General features: G+C 46.6%; 1 protein-coding gene across 1 annotated transcript in view; it reads left to right on the top strand.

The window, feature by feature from the left end:
- Znf236 (zinc finger protein 236) overlaps positions 1-9,020 on the top strand; it is a 98,214-nt gene extending 89,194 nt beyond the window's left edge. The window contains exons 30-31 of the mRNA XM_055598734.1: positions 3,382-3,558; positions 4,805-9,020. Coding sequence (XP_055454709.1) covers positions 3,382-3,558; positions 4,805-4,926 — 299 coding nt within the window. The 3' untranslated portion in view covers positions 4,927-9,020. The remainder of the gene's footprint in view (positions 1-3,381; positions 3,559-4,804) is intronic.
- Positions 9,021-14,959: the final 5,939 nt, after the last annotated feature.

Here is a 14,959-nt window from a genome sequence, read left to right as displayed (position 1 = left end):
CCCCAAAATGCTTGTGCACTCTCTCACACACAAATACACAAGTGCACAGAAGCATACACGATAGAGAAAATGCTTTCGTTTGCTTTTTCAAAGCTATGTTGTAGTTTTTGAGTTTTACCATGTTTTCCTGTATAGTGAGGCACTGTGGTGCTAAAGTCTGGCTTTGACAGGTTCCAGGGGAAGAACTGAGGCATGTGGAAGTGAAGTTCACTGGGCACTCCTGCTGGTCACAGCAAGTGAGCGAAAGAAAAGTGAAAAGCAGGAGCTCGAACCTTAGACCTTCAGACTAACTCACTCGGTAGAGTGAATTATTGGGGCATTTTGGCTCCCCTTCACCCAGGGGATAACCCTGAGGGGTGACTTACTAACTCTTCGTGAGCCAGTGGGAAGAAAAGAACCCCCACATTCATACAGTGAAGTAAGAGACTTCAACACTTCACATATATTCACACTATATGTATGCACAGATGAACATACAGCCATGTAGATTTATACATTGTGTACATTGTGTGGATGGAACAAAGCTCACAAGCCCCAGCCATCCTACACATGTACATATGTACATATAAACAAATACATATCTGGTAGATAGAGTAAAGCCTTGACAAGCAAGCTGTAACAGTTACACACACACACACACACACTCACACACACACACACACCTGGTGGATGGAGAAGGCTGGAGTGGCTCCTACTTCCAACCTACATACAAACAGACATATATACATATATCCAACTGGCTGGATGGAGAATGCTCAACCAGCCTCAACCTCCAGAGTTTCTTTGTTCCCAGCCCTTATATAGCATTTAATACAGTGTCTCTACGTCAGGAGAAAAATGGCCATAAAAATTATCACAAAAATAGAGAAAATGTAGTGAGGTCAGGATTATTGATTGCTTGTCCTTCTAAGCTTTCCTTACCTCTGTCTCCATGCAACAGCATTTCATGATGTAGTTTAAAGGTATCAGTTTCCAAGAGGTTATATCAGGGTTAATGTTTACATAGCTTTCCATTAAGACTGCATCTAAATAATCATGTGTCAGCTAGTTATGAGCTCATTGAAAGCTTAATGTTATTTGACCTAGTGCACACCGAGACCTGACTGAGAGGAAAGTTTACTCTGCTCATAAGCCAGCCTCAAGCCCACCTTCTCCCTAGTGTAGTTTCCGTGTCAGTGGCAAGTGAAGACTCACAGGGTTCCTCGAAGGTTTTTGCTCTTCTGCAGGGGTGGGGTGGGGTGGGGTGGGGTGGGGTGGGGTGGGGTGGGGTGGGGTGGGGTGGGGTGGGGCCTGACATTATTCTATAAAATCATTATCAGAAATCATAAAATCATCAGTTCGCCTAAACAGCATTATCTTATCAATGTACATCTTCATTTTGTCTCCGTAAGAAATCAGTCCAGCAGAGTGAAGCGATTCCACCAGAGCAAAGGCCCTGAGGATTTTTGCTATGTCAGACATATGAGAAATACAGTAATGACAAGCATGGGAAGACAATTAGCAGCAAGAAGCAAGCTAGAGACAAAGTCCCTGAGGCCTTGCCTTACCAGGGCTCACCCATCATGGACTGTACAACGGTGGGCCACCTGCAGGAAGCTCAGTTGCTTCCTCAGGCCCATTCCTGGCTCCTGGCATGGTGGTAGTGATACTGTACCTTCTAGAGCTATATGGGTGTTGGATATTGAACTTTGAACAATTCTTCTACAGGTTTTTTGTTGTTGTTGTTTTAAATCAGGAAAACACTGAACTTGATGGTGGTTGCCTCATGCCCTGTAATGTGCATTGATGGTTTATAACTACATCGTGTTGTCATTTTGGGTGGAAACACTGCTTGACTGAGAGGGCTTGAGACCTTAGCATGGATATCCCGAAAAGGATATCAGTGTGGAGCTGAGCCAGTGAGAAGGCCCCTCTGTGCCTTGTGCTTCCGCAGCTGCTGTACTGCTGTTTCTCTGTGTTCCAGTCAAGCCAGCGTTCCATGTTGGCACTGATTCTCCCTCTGAAGGCAGGCACATTCCTTGATTGTCTTAAGTCCCGATCGGTTAGCTGAGCTCTTAAACCATGCAGGGGTGGGAAGTATGCTGCCATTCTTTGTTCTGTAGCAGACGCAACAGCTTCTAATAGATCTCTGGCTGCCTCTCAGCTCTCAAGATCACTGGTGCAGCTGTACTGGTCTGCTCTGTCCCTTGCTGAGCCTTACAGGGTTGAGTCAGCTACCAGCTGATTGTTGGGCATTCTGGAGAAAAGGCCATGTCTTACTTTTTCAAAGAGGTGGGCAGAACCCAGCTTCCATACATGTGGATTACTCCCAGCCAAATAAATGCTTCAAGGGGCCGTGTGCTTAACCAAGGGCCTGCCTCTCATCTCTTCTTCCAAAGGCTGCTGCTAAACAGCCCAGAATCACTGCACTCAGTCAGGAGGATCAGGCAGAAACTTCAGTTTTGGAGTTTCACCTGAGGATACTGAGGTAAAGCCTCACTTGCCATGCATGGCCACTAAAGAGAAGGGACAGAACCAGCTCAGCATGCTCTGAGAGCGGGAGTGTGGGTCCCCGCTGTTCAGCAACTATCTGGAGGCCTTGTGGGGAAGGACCCTCATCACAGCAAGAAATTACCAGTCTGAGCATATGGGAAGAACTTGTAGGCAAAAGGAAGAAGCCACACCTCACCCACAGGGCACCAAAAGACCCTAAAAGGTTCAGTGTTTGGGGGTTTGCTCCCAGAAGGCAAGTCCGCTGTGGCTTGTCTACAGAGACAGTGATGTCTGGTGGGCATCTCCCAGCAGATGTCAGGCATGGCAACTCTCAGATTCTGCCTTCATCTTGTTCCCCCTCTCCCTCCCTTCCCCTTTTTCTTCCTTTTCTTTTCTCTCTTCTTTCTCCTGAGACAGAGTTGAACTGTAGAGCTCAGACTGCCTCGAACTCTGAATGTCCTTCTGTAGCCTCCTGAGTACTGGGATTTCAATCTTCTATCACCATCCCCAGCTTCAGAGTGAATGATCAGAGCCTAGCAGCGTGAGCAGCGTGGCTGTCTGTTCTCAGTCTTCCCGTAGTGTGCAGGCCAAAAGAAAATCATACTTTAAGTAGACTTGATATTCACATGTTCAAATGCCTGTTTTTGTAACATATAAAATGTATTAAGACATTTTGTTTTAATCATGTGTGTTCTGAATATTTCTGAGTCTGGGCACTGGCTGAGTAAGGTTTCATTTTCATCTCAGCATGGCGTGTCTTTGCCTTGTCCTGCTGATCTCTGGTGGTGGCAGCAGGAGTGTCCCTGAGTTGTCCTCCATGTTTAACTGTGTGGCATAAGTGACAGCTTGTGCTCCACCAGCATGTGCGGTCTTGAGAATGGCACTGACCATGGCTGTCTCTGCACACAGGGGAGCGGCCGTTCCACTGCACGCTGTGTGAGAAGGCCTTCAACCAGAAGAGCGCACTGCAGGTGCATATGAAGAAGCACACTGGTGAGCGGCCCTACAGGTGTGACTACTGTGTCATGGGCTTCACACAGAAGAGCAACATGAAGCTGCACATGAAGCGAGCGCACAGCTTTTTGGGTAAGAAATCTCTCTCAGAGAAGGCACACATTTTTAGATGGCTAGGTCACTGGGCATTTTCCAAGTGCCACTGTAGCATATTTTACAGTGGCCAGGCTTCGTAGTTGCTATAAGGACTGCAGTTTATCAAAGAGGCGATAAACAAGGACATTAGGAAGAGGCTGAGTGGAGTTGACACCTGTGCTGTGTCTGTTTTCCTTGTTCCCCCTCTCCCTCCCTTCCCCTTTTTCCTCCTCTTCTTTTCTCTCTTCTTTCTCCTGAGACAGAGTTGAACTGTAGAGCTCAGACTGGCCTCGAACTCTGAATGTCCTTCTGTAACCTCCTGAGTACTGGGATTTCAGTCTTCTATCACCATCCCCAACTTCAGACAGTGCCTTTCAGAGTGAATGATCAGAGCCTAGCAGCGTGAGCAGCGTGGCTGTCTGTTCTCAGTCTTCCCGTAGTGTGCAGGCCACAGGCCACAGTAGTGTGAGGAGGCAGAATCAGCCTGGAGTCTACACAGACTGTGCGGGGCACCCTTGCCTCCATTCTGTGTACTTAGTGCAAGCCACACGAGCCCCACTTCTCTGTGGCTTGATGCCACAGGATTGATGCCATCAGAACTGGGTTACAGTTATGAACGACTGCCTGCCTGCTTGAGGTTCTCTTTTAGACCTCACAGTAGCATGGCAGTAGTGTTGTTATTTAACAGAGGAAATCATTTAGGCCAGGTTGCACTAGTGGTAGGAGCTACGAAAGCAGGAATGTGTGATATTAAATCCAAGTCAAGCCCTGAAGAGGCAGTGAGTTTTACAGCTTGTACTTGAGGTTCATTTAGCTGTAAGACAGTTGGGTATGTTGGTGCCTTCGTGTGGTTGCTGAGGTTGTGTCCAGACATGTCTGGGCACCCAAGGGGTAGAACGCTGAACTGTGTGGAAGGTGTCTGTGATGTGAGTGTTATTAGTTGCTTGTCACTGGTGGTGTATTGACACAGCACTCAGGGTGTGAGTACCCACATCATAGTGGCCATGACCAACAGAAATTCTACCTCGGGTTCAGCACCTGTTTATTATGTGCCTGAGGCCCAGGGTTCCAGCCTTGGCATCACAGGTTGAAAGACAGTTTGCCTGGCTCAGATTATTTCATTTCACTGAGATGGAAAGCAAAGCAAGCAATAGATTTTGTTTCTCTGGTTCCCATATACTCTTAAGTGTTTATGTGGGCCTGGTTCTGAGATCTGAGTCCTCCTTTCTCTTTGCTTCTGCAGGAACCTTGCAGGCAGCCACTGTGGTCCAGGAACAGGATGGGGAAGAGCTAAGGACTCTCCACTTAGAGGAAGTGGTGCAGGAGGCGGCGGGTGAATGGCAGACCCTAACCAATGTGTTCTGATGCCAAGGAAAGAGGCCAAGAGCATCCGTGAAGTACGTTTGTGAAGATCAGAGCACTCAGAGTTTCTGTTTTAAAACCACAAGTGTTAAAAAGCTACCACAATAGTTTTTTAGCTAAAATTATCTAAAGAATCATTGTCCTTTAAAGACCAGCAAGAAAGACACTGGGCCATACATGCACTGTCCTCATTTGTCTACAAATCACAGAACCTGGGCACTGCCGTGGTGGCTTCTACCTTCTCATGGCCAGTGATGTCCTTAGCAGGTGAACTGGATCTGAATATCATTGCAGTGAGATTCATGTTAGCAAAAGACAAGTTAGCATGGAAAACACACGTGTGGTAGCGTACGAAGCTCAGAAGTGGTGCCATCACACATGGATGTTTTCCCACCTTTTACTCTGCATTCTGCTGATTAGTAGCAATCAGTTCTTTTTAGCCCACTCTTAAGCTAATGTAACTGATGCCTTGAGAGATGGCTGGACCAGTTCTCTCTCCACCACGGATACCTAATCCTTAGTTAGTTAGAAGAACACAAGATCTGGTGGGTGACGGCAGGGCCACGGAGGAAATCTGACCTGCAGGTGAGGACCAGCCGCTCACATGGATGTCCACATGCTTGCTGCATGAATCTTTCCGGTCACATGTGTTAGGTCACTGCAGAAGCACAAGCCATACCCTGTGAGCAGGAAGTGAAAAGAGTTGTCTAAGGGACAGGTGGCTGTCTCCATCCACCTCAGTAAATTTATCTGTATTTTAAGGCTAAGGACCCACAAGAAGCCTGCAACTTTTCTTCTCATGCATTCGGAGGTTGTTTTCATTTCAGGGAATTTTTTAGTGTCATCAGCCATGCCACCTGAGACACATCCCAAACCAAATCCTCCTGCGCTGAGCAGTGTGTGCGCCTCAGCATTCCAAAGACAGACGGTCCCCACTTCATATCGATTCCCTTGGAGCTATTTATATGTTCTATTTGTAAATACCCGTGTACATAGGCAGACACGTGGGCCTCCATGTGGCTGAGGAGTATATCTTGTAAATAGAAGCACGAGTCGTCTTCACAGCGCATCTGCGGCCACCCCCTGGTGCACCTCAGGCCCGTGTTTGTTCACTCTGTTAATAAAGGGATATCTTTTTCACTGTAACGTAAAGCTGGGCTCTATTTTTTTTTTTTTTCCTGAAAAAAAAACAAAAAATTGCCTTTATTTTCTCTCATTGCCTCCTTGGTTTTCAGAAGAGAGCATTTTTATTATAAATATTATGTGGACTTGTTCACTATGAGTCCTGAAGAGAGAGACATTTCACTGTTACTTTGAAAGGGCATCTTTTGATTTTGTTCACTTTTGTCATTTGTATATAAGTAATATTGACAGTGACATAAAACTTTTGTTATGTGAAAATATTTAAGTCAAGAGAACTGTTAAATATTATTACTTTTTTTCCAAACTGATTTGTGTATTGTATATTTTTTTAAGAAGAAAAAAGCCTTACTTGACTTATTGTGATACTGGACTTAAAAACCTGAGGCTCCCTGAATGTCATTGTGTACACCTGGCCGTGGTAGTGTTTTCAGAATAATTGTAATTGTGCGAGAGTTCTAAAGTCTCTGCTATTAATGCACTTTTTATTTTATAATTTTGTATTAAAGTATTTTAGAAATATTAATTAAGTTTAGTGAACAGATATCCCCCAATTGAAATTTTTGGATTTAAGGTTTTTGTTCTTGCTGGGTTATTTATTTTCCTTTCAGCATTAACTGTCATCTCAGGACATCTGTAGAGGGGCTGGCTACTTCCTGGTTGTGCAGTGAGTGCAGGGTGCTGACTGCGGCAGTTCATCACCTCTGTAAGGAAGGTCTGACCAGGTGAATCTGAAGCCTGCTTTTATTTTGGTTAAGAAAAAGAAAATGTACCAGTAATCAATTCTGTATCTTTTCTCAGTTTATTAGTAAGCAAACATGACGTGTGTGTGTGTGTGTGTGTGTGTGTGTGTGTGTGTGTGTGTTTTGATTTACTTCCTTACCATCAAAGCTGCTTCTTTACCAACATTCCTTGGAAGTACAAGGTTCTGAGAAGGTAGCTCACTTGAATATTGTGGTTTACAGGCTGGTCTCTGTATTTTCATGTTTGAAATGCTGTTTTAGGAAAGTTGTTTCTAGCCTCATATGTAACCAGGGTCTTGAGGATAGAGAACTGTATTTTTAGAACTCTATATAACATATCTGTTTTGAAATAACTAAATGCAAAATGACATTAGGAAATGTGGTGTTTGTGTTTTGTTTTGTTTTTAAATCATGCTTAAGATAGACTAGTTGGGTGGGGAATAAATGTCAATTCAGGTATTTCTAGCAGGAAAAAAAAAAAACTGTAATGATGTTTCTTTTACCTATGTGAAGTCCAGAGAATGCATATCCTCTTTGTGTCTCCCTGAAGTACGTCCAGTTGGCAGTCAGATATGGCCCTTGATAGAGCATCCTGTGTCTGGTGGGGTCCCGTAGGTACCACTTGCCCTTCAGTTCTGTGGAGCCACTTAGTTCTTAGAGGAGGCTGCTGGTTGCTAGAAGAACAGCTAAGCACATTCCTGAAGGCACGCTCTGGCAATCATAAGATGAACGCAGCTGAGGAGCTGAGGGAGCAGGAGCCTTCAGAAGGCTGGAGGTCTAGGTGGAGTTGTAAACAGAAATGCTCCTCACACCAGCAAGGTCTCCTGGAGGCAGCCCTTGTCAGTGCTGGAGGTGCTTGCGAAGCAGTGAGGAAATCAGGGAGGGGAGGACCATGCTTTAGGAGACCAAAGGGGCTCCTGAGAAATTGCTTCCATAGTGAGGTGCCAGTATGGTGAGCAGTGTGCACCAGAAAATGTGTATTGTTTTGTGTGCCCTTCACACCATGCTAAAGGAAATTTGAGTTCTGTTCCTCGGAATTCTCACAAGGACCAGCGAGTTTAGCATATCCGTGTAGTCCAGATTGCAGAGAGGAGGTTCTTCTTGTGGGCTCTGTCTCCTGAGGATTGTATTTACACACTAAGACTCAACGTTCCAACTTGAATGGTACCACACAGATGTGCCTATGTAGCATTTTATAACATACGTATCTGAAGGTCTACCCTCGGGTTCTGTGCCAAGAGATAGCTCAGGCCTCTTTGCATAAGGGTTTTCTCCCAAGCCTTTTTCAAAGGCCCTTCCCTTTGCCCTCCTAGCCCCACACCAAGAGTGACCCCAGGGTCTGGTGCTGCTAACTCCTGAACCTTATTCAGGAGATTGGTCCATAGTCCCTCTTTTTCTGCACTTGGTTTATATTCATCTGATGTGGGTAAAATTCATGTAATTCAGAGCAAAGTCTTCAGTGGACTGTGGTTGCAAACACTTGCAACCCCAACATTTGGGGAGTGGAGGCAGGAAGATCAGAACCTCAGTCATCCTCTACTACATAGCATGTTCCAGGCCAGCCTGGGCTACCAAGACAAAACCAAACCAAAAGCCAAGTAAAGTAAAATTTCAAAATGGCTACCCATGATAGCCCAGTTAGTGACACTTAATCTGTTTTGTTTTGTTTTTCCTTATTGTAGTGGAATAATTGAAATCTGGTTGCATCCTCTTTGCTTCTAAAAATTAGAGGTTTAAGGGAAACTGGCTGCCTGCACCCCCAGCAGTGTGGCGGTCAAGCCACTGCTGTTGCCAACTGGCTGCTTCCCAGGCGTGCTCACGGTTAGGTGAACACACTCCATTTCACACCCTACCTGCACAGGCGCTGTGGTCATTTTTTTGTATGGACTAAATGGTAGAGATCTGTTAGAGTGTCAGGAGCAATAGGCAGTAATCAAAAAACAAAAAACAAAAAACGTGCTATTTAATCTTTTCTATGTGTAACGCTTATGGCATGAAGACTTTTGTATTGAATCAAGATTTGTATATTAACAGGTTCTAAAATGCCATAGTGATTGTTCTTCAGCCACCACTAAGAAAATTCAAAGTTAATTTTTTAATTTACAGAAAAGTTCTCTTTTTATCTTCAGAATTGTCTCATGGTCTATTTATACATTGGATGATATTTATTTAATCCAGTTTTGTATTAGAAATTGATAGTGATGGCAAAAGCCACCGCGCTGGCTTTTAAAAACAATAAAAATAGTTTTTGTATTATTTTGAAACTCCTGTATATATTTGCTTCTTGCGGCCTGGGGTGAGGGGCAGCCACTCGCTCAGGTGTTGTAGGGGCATGAAGCTGCCGGCCCTTCCTTCTGGGGCACGCTTGCTCCTCTGCTGTGGTATGGTGTTTAAGAGGACCCAGAAAAGTGATTGAGCCCTTCCGGTTGATGTGCTTCCTCAGAGAATCAACGACCAGCCCTTCAGGCCCAGTGTTATTTTGTCACTTTCCAGGCTGCATGGAACCCACAGTCGTTCCTCCTGCCTAAGCAGCACAGCGATGCTTGTTTGGGGCCCACCGTGCTCTGGGGGGGGGGGGGTTAGGCAGAGCAGCTGGAGGGACAGATGCAGGATAGGGGGAGGGCTGATGAGAAGCAGCTCACTACCTGCATGCTGTGTCTTGGCAGAAGTTTGGCTCTGGATTTACTGGGGTGCTGATGACAGATCTCCTGCTGTGGAGCGCAGCTGTTCTAAGTATGTCGGGGATCCGAGGCCTGCCATGGAGTGGTACAAAGGCTTCGCCTGTGGGCTTAGCTGCTCAGGTATATCCTGCCCAGCCTGTGTTCCTGTCCTCAGGTAAGCAGCCTGGAGCTTTGGGAGCCATCCACAGCTGATCTATGGCTACCAGTCCAGGGAGGAAAGCACTGTTTGCCCTGGCTCCTGGCCACCTTCTCCAGGCTGGGTAGTCAGGACCTTGGAAGACAGAGGTAACCTGAAAGGCTGGTTTCCTGACTGTGACGGTAGAACTAGGGATCGAGTAGGGCTCCATGACCAGAGCTCTCTGTGGCCACTTTGTTGCTCGCTGGTGCCTTCTGGGAATGGTGGCAGTGGCATCTGTGCTCACATTGTCCTTTGTCTCAGTCCTAGGGCTCTCAGCTTTCTGGGCTGGGTGGGATAGAGCTATAGCTGCTGCAAAGACATCGTCTGATGAAGCAGGTACTCCGGGGCTTGGAGATACCCATGGCTTAAACCACAAAGAATTTTCCTACAAGTTTGATGACCTGCTTTCTCCACGCAGCTGGGAGCCCCAGGTAGCACCTCATGGAGTGCTTGCCAAGGCCTTCTGTCAGATCCGCTGTCATTCTTGGCCTTCTGCTATTGCCACATAACCTTTGCCTCCTTAGCAACAAAGTTGCATAAAGGGGCGAGAGATGCTTTAGCTAACTGTGCAGTCCCAGGTGCACAATGGCCAGGCGTTTCTGTCCAGTCTTTGTTTTTGAAGCTGCTTCAGAAACTGTAGGATGGAGATCCTCCAAACACAGATCTTGTGTGTGGGCAGCTTCACCTCCTTGGGTTCCGTCAACCATGGAAGAAAAGAGATCAAAAGTGGACTGTGCTCGGAGCATCTGCGGGCTTTCTCTTACCTGTTCCCCAGATGCCGCTGCAGTGTGGCAGCCATGCACATGATACTCAGGTGGGTGTTAAGCTTAACAAGTAATTGGGACTACTGTGTGCACATGCACTGTGCCCGGAATGTTCCCAGGTTGTGAGGTGGGTGTCCAGGGCTACAGGCAGACATCTCCAGCACCTTTCTCCTCAGACAGGTGGGTCTGCATGGACAGAAGTCCTCTCTCCCACTCTTGCTTGTCCCTCTGCTGATAATGCTTGAGCTTCTGCTTTCTTTCATTTAGCTTTTAGCGAGATGTTCAAATAACCCCAGATTTCACTACCAGGAGCTCTTTCTAGTAGCTTTTCATTTCTTAAGCACTTTTTAAATCTAGCAAAAATCAGTTATTCTTCCCCAGCCCTGGGCTCAGCCGTTACTGCCAGAAGACAGGCGTGTAGAAATGCTGGTAGGTGTGCTCGTTGCTGTCTATGAGGCCAGCAAAGATGGGGAAATCGAAGCGTGTGTGTTCGTACACACAGGCACTCATGCGTCCACCTTTCTCAGCCGTTTACCTTCTCCCATTTACCATTTAAATAGAACTATGCCCCATCCGGCACCCCTGAGTCCAGCCAGCACCCCACAGCTCCCCTTAGCCCCCCTCCTCCTGTATCTGCCTCCCCTCTGCCACAAGGAAGTATATGGCCAGCCTACCACATGTGAGGTAGGAAAGGGAAGTCCTTTTAATATCCGTGTTCACCAATGAATCTTCAGGGCCCTACCGTTTTTCTGTGGTAGGCAACCTCTATTGCTTGTCGCACCTTTATTTGGTGAGTTATAATTGAAAGTGAAAGTGTCTCCAAGGAGCCTGGGAGGCCCATGCCCAACTGTGGTGGCAGCAGCATCGTGCAAAGATCAGCAAGGGCCTGTTGGAAAACAGCTTCTTGAGCAGGGGCCAAGTGTCAGCTGCGCCCCTTTCCGCATCGCCTGTGACATCGAGGGGAGAAGGGCCCAATGCTGAGCGAGCCCGGCAGGAGCTGCAAACATGCTGCAGATACTGACAGCGAGTTCCAGAAGTCTGTGTGATAGTTCACAGCCGCGGAAGGTTCAGTGGAGAAGAGCCGGGAGAAGGAGGGCTCCCTCCCCCACCTCACCGAGACCCGATGATCTCACACCTGACCCTGGCATCAGGCTTTTCTTATGTCATAAAAGCTGTGCCGTACTTGCACTGGTGTGAACCATATGACTGGCAAGCCGTGTACTCTTGACTGAACATCCTGTTTGGCCAATCCTACGTTAATACCACTTCATTTAGAATTCTAGTGAGCATTCAATGTCTGCAGCAGACAAATCCCAGTCCAAAGGTGAGACATTGATGCTGGGGCATCTTGGAGTTTAATTATAGTATCTGGCCAAGTGTGAGGTTGAGGAGAGTAAGAAATACTTGTGTAAAAATAACCACACAATCATTATGGCTGAACTGTGCTGTCCTTACACATGCCTTGAAGCAGTGACTACCACTGTTGCTGTATTTATGATAGACAAGGGGGCTGGACACGGCATGTGTTAAGAACCATTAAAATAATTATTAGTGTCACTGATGAGTTCTTAAATTTTTTTATATTAAATGTACTGTCTCTCTCTGTGAGAGAGAGAGAGACTGTGGAAGTCAGAGTGCAAGTTTTAGAACTCCGTTTTGTTCTTCTACCATGGAGTCTCCGGGTTCAGAACAGTCAGTCACCTTTACCTGCTGAGTCCTCTCCCCAGCTCAGTGATGAGTTCCTAGTGCAAGCATTTCTCCTGATGCTCATTTTCCTATAAATAAGATATTGGGGGTTGGGGTAACTCGAACACTTAGCAGCTGGCGGACTCTTCCTTCCTGCCCTGGCTGCTTGGAATAATGGGACTGTCAGTTAAATGGCAACAGGACTGTCTTAATGCTAACACCAGACATGTAGACCATTCTGTGGCCACCTTGAGGAAACTACGTGGTGATCGCAGCTGATGGGCCAACTCCTGGAGGTGTAGTCTCAGCTGGGCTGCATGAAGCTGTTCAGACCAGACCTTCTTTTGGCTGTGAGGATCCTGGATGAACTCCAGATGAAGAGCAATCAGTTCCACCTATGCCAGAGGAGGAACACTGCTGAGTGGTCGAGCTGAGGAATGGCTTCATTGATAGTAAGTGGCTGGTCATAGTAAACGTCTGTAGCTGTGATTGGTGCTAAGCAGAGCAGCAAAGCCTGGCGGGTGCTAAGGAATCCTGACTTTCTATACCCACGCAAGCCCAATAAGTGCCTTTCACAAATTGATGATGGGTGAAGTGCCTGTTTGCTCTCTCCATGCTGGGATTCTGTCTGGCTTGGGTTGGTACAGGCCTTATGTTTATATCCATAGGCTAATACATCCCTCAACCCTCATCAGAGAAGCTTCTATTTGCAGTAGATGGCAACTTACTGTCATAAAACACCATGACCAAAAATAGCTTGGGAGGAATAGCTTTAAGTCTGTCATTGGGGCAACCTGGAGGCGGGAACTGGAGCAGACACCATGGAGGAACATTGCTTACTGGCTTGCTCCCCTCGGCTTGGCTTGCTCTGCTTGCTTTCCATCTCAGGGATGAAACCTCCCACATCAATCATTAATCAAGAAAATGTCCTATGGATATATTTTCTAAAGTAAGATTCTCTTTCCCCAGATATGTCTAGAGTTGTGTCAGGTGAATAAAAACCAACCAGTACAGGGTGGCTAATCCAGAGCCCCACAACTGAGCAGAGCACAGAGGCCAATAGGTGGCAGAACGTTCAGCCCTAAATGGGAGATCGGGTGTTTCCTCCGGTAGCAGAGGACCATGGCAGATCTGATGGTGGGGAGACTTTTTTTTTTTAATAGCTAATTGATTTTTATTTTATTTCATTTTGTAAGAAAATAAAGAGTCCCCAAAGATGTGAGTTTTTTTCATTTTTTAATATAATTTTTTATTTATTACAATTTATTCACTTTGTATCCCAGCTGTAGCTCCCTCCCTTATTCCCTCCCAATCCTGCCCTCCCTCCCTCCCTCGCTCCCTCCCTCCCTCAGCTCCTCCCATGCCCCTCCCCCAGTCCACTGATAGGGGCGGTCCTCCTCCCTTTCCATCTGACCCTAGTTTATCAGGTCTCATCTGGAATGGCTGCACTGTCTTCCTCTGTGGCCTGGTAAGGCTGCCCTCCCCCCCTCAGGGTTCATGTCAGAGAGTTTAAAAGCCAGAGTGGTGAATGAATACAGGGGGCATCAGCACCTAAGAATTCACAGTGACTGTGGCCCTGATATGGTTTTACGTAGTGCAAACATCTTTGTATTTCCAAATCCTTTATCTGGGAGGATTTTTTTTTTTTTTTTTTTTTTTTTTGAGTAAAAAGGACAAGGAGTTGGGTGGACATCAGCCTTTTGTTTTTTTAAGATCTTAAAAATGCTTTTATGTGTATGAGCATTTGCCTACACGTATGTACGTATGTATGTGTCCCCTGTGTATGCCTGTCACCTGGGGACAGTCTGAACCTCCATGTGGGTGCTGGAAACCAAGCGCAGGTCCTCTGCAGGGCAGCTCTTAACTGCTGAGCAGCTCTCTAGCCCCTCGTGGGTTTTTGTTTTGCTTTGTTTTAATTTTGTTTGTTTGTTTGTTTTGTTTTTGTTTTGTTTTGTTTTGTTTGTTTTGAGACAAGTTTTTTTTGTGTAACAGCCCTGGCTGTCCTGGGACTTGATTTGTGGACTAAGCTGGTCTCAAGCTCACAGAGATCTACCTGCCTCTGTCTCCCAGTTCCTGGGGTTAAAGGCGTGCATTTTTGAGACAGCATTGCATTCTTAGAGTTCACTATGTAACCTTGGCTGGCCTCACACTCACTGTGATACTCCTGCCTCCATCTTCCAAGTGCTGGGATTGTAGACATGAGCCTCTGTGCTGGACCTGGGCGCCAGGTTTCCAGTCACCGGACTCCTGCTTGCAGAGCCCAGGGGCCTGAACTCTGAATGGTGCATTAACGTCTCCAGGTTCCTGTCCTGGGTACTTCTGCCGCAGCAACATGCCCAGAGAGACGGACTGTAATGCTGGCCCGCAGCAAGCTTCTCTGCCTACAGCTCATAGACACGAGGGTGTTCCACAGCTTCCCCTGGAAGCTCAGAGAGCAGCCAGTAGCTCTCTACACCAACACGAAAAGGAGGATTTGGGGTTATCCTTTAGAAAAAGAATTCTTGTAACCAAAAGCAAGAAAAACAAAACAACAATAACAAACAAATGAGGGGAGGGAAAGAGAGAATAGCAGAGGGATGAATCGCTTTGTGCCTTGCTCTTCTGGAGGCTGTTTCCTACCACAATGGCTGTGAACACTGCCCTCAGAGTGACTGCAAACCCTTTTCCTTGTGTGCTGTGGGTCAGTCTCTACTCCACCCACTTGGCTTACTATGGCATGGCCTTCTCAACATGTCCCTGGGCAACCTGGTGCTCCCGACCAAGGGCCGTGCACTCTATTCTGTGGCGAGGCTGTGCTTTACATGGCTGCATTTCTACAAGCCAGGACACAAAAGGAGACACCCG

The sequence above is a fragment of the Psammomys obesus genome, unplaced genomic scaffold (assembly GCF_907164565.1).
Source record: "Psammomys obesus unplaced genomic scaffold, mPsaObe1.curated_primary_1811, whole genome shotgun sequence".
In the NCBI taxonomy this organism is placed as follows: Eukaryota; Metazoa; Chordata; class Mammalia; order Rodentia; family Muridae; genus Psammomys; species Psammomys obesus.
The sequence above is the reverse complement of the archived record's forward strand: the minus strand, read 5'-3'. Positions and strand labels throughout refer to the sequence as shown.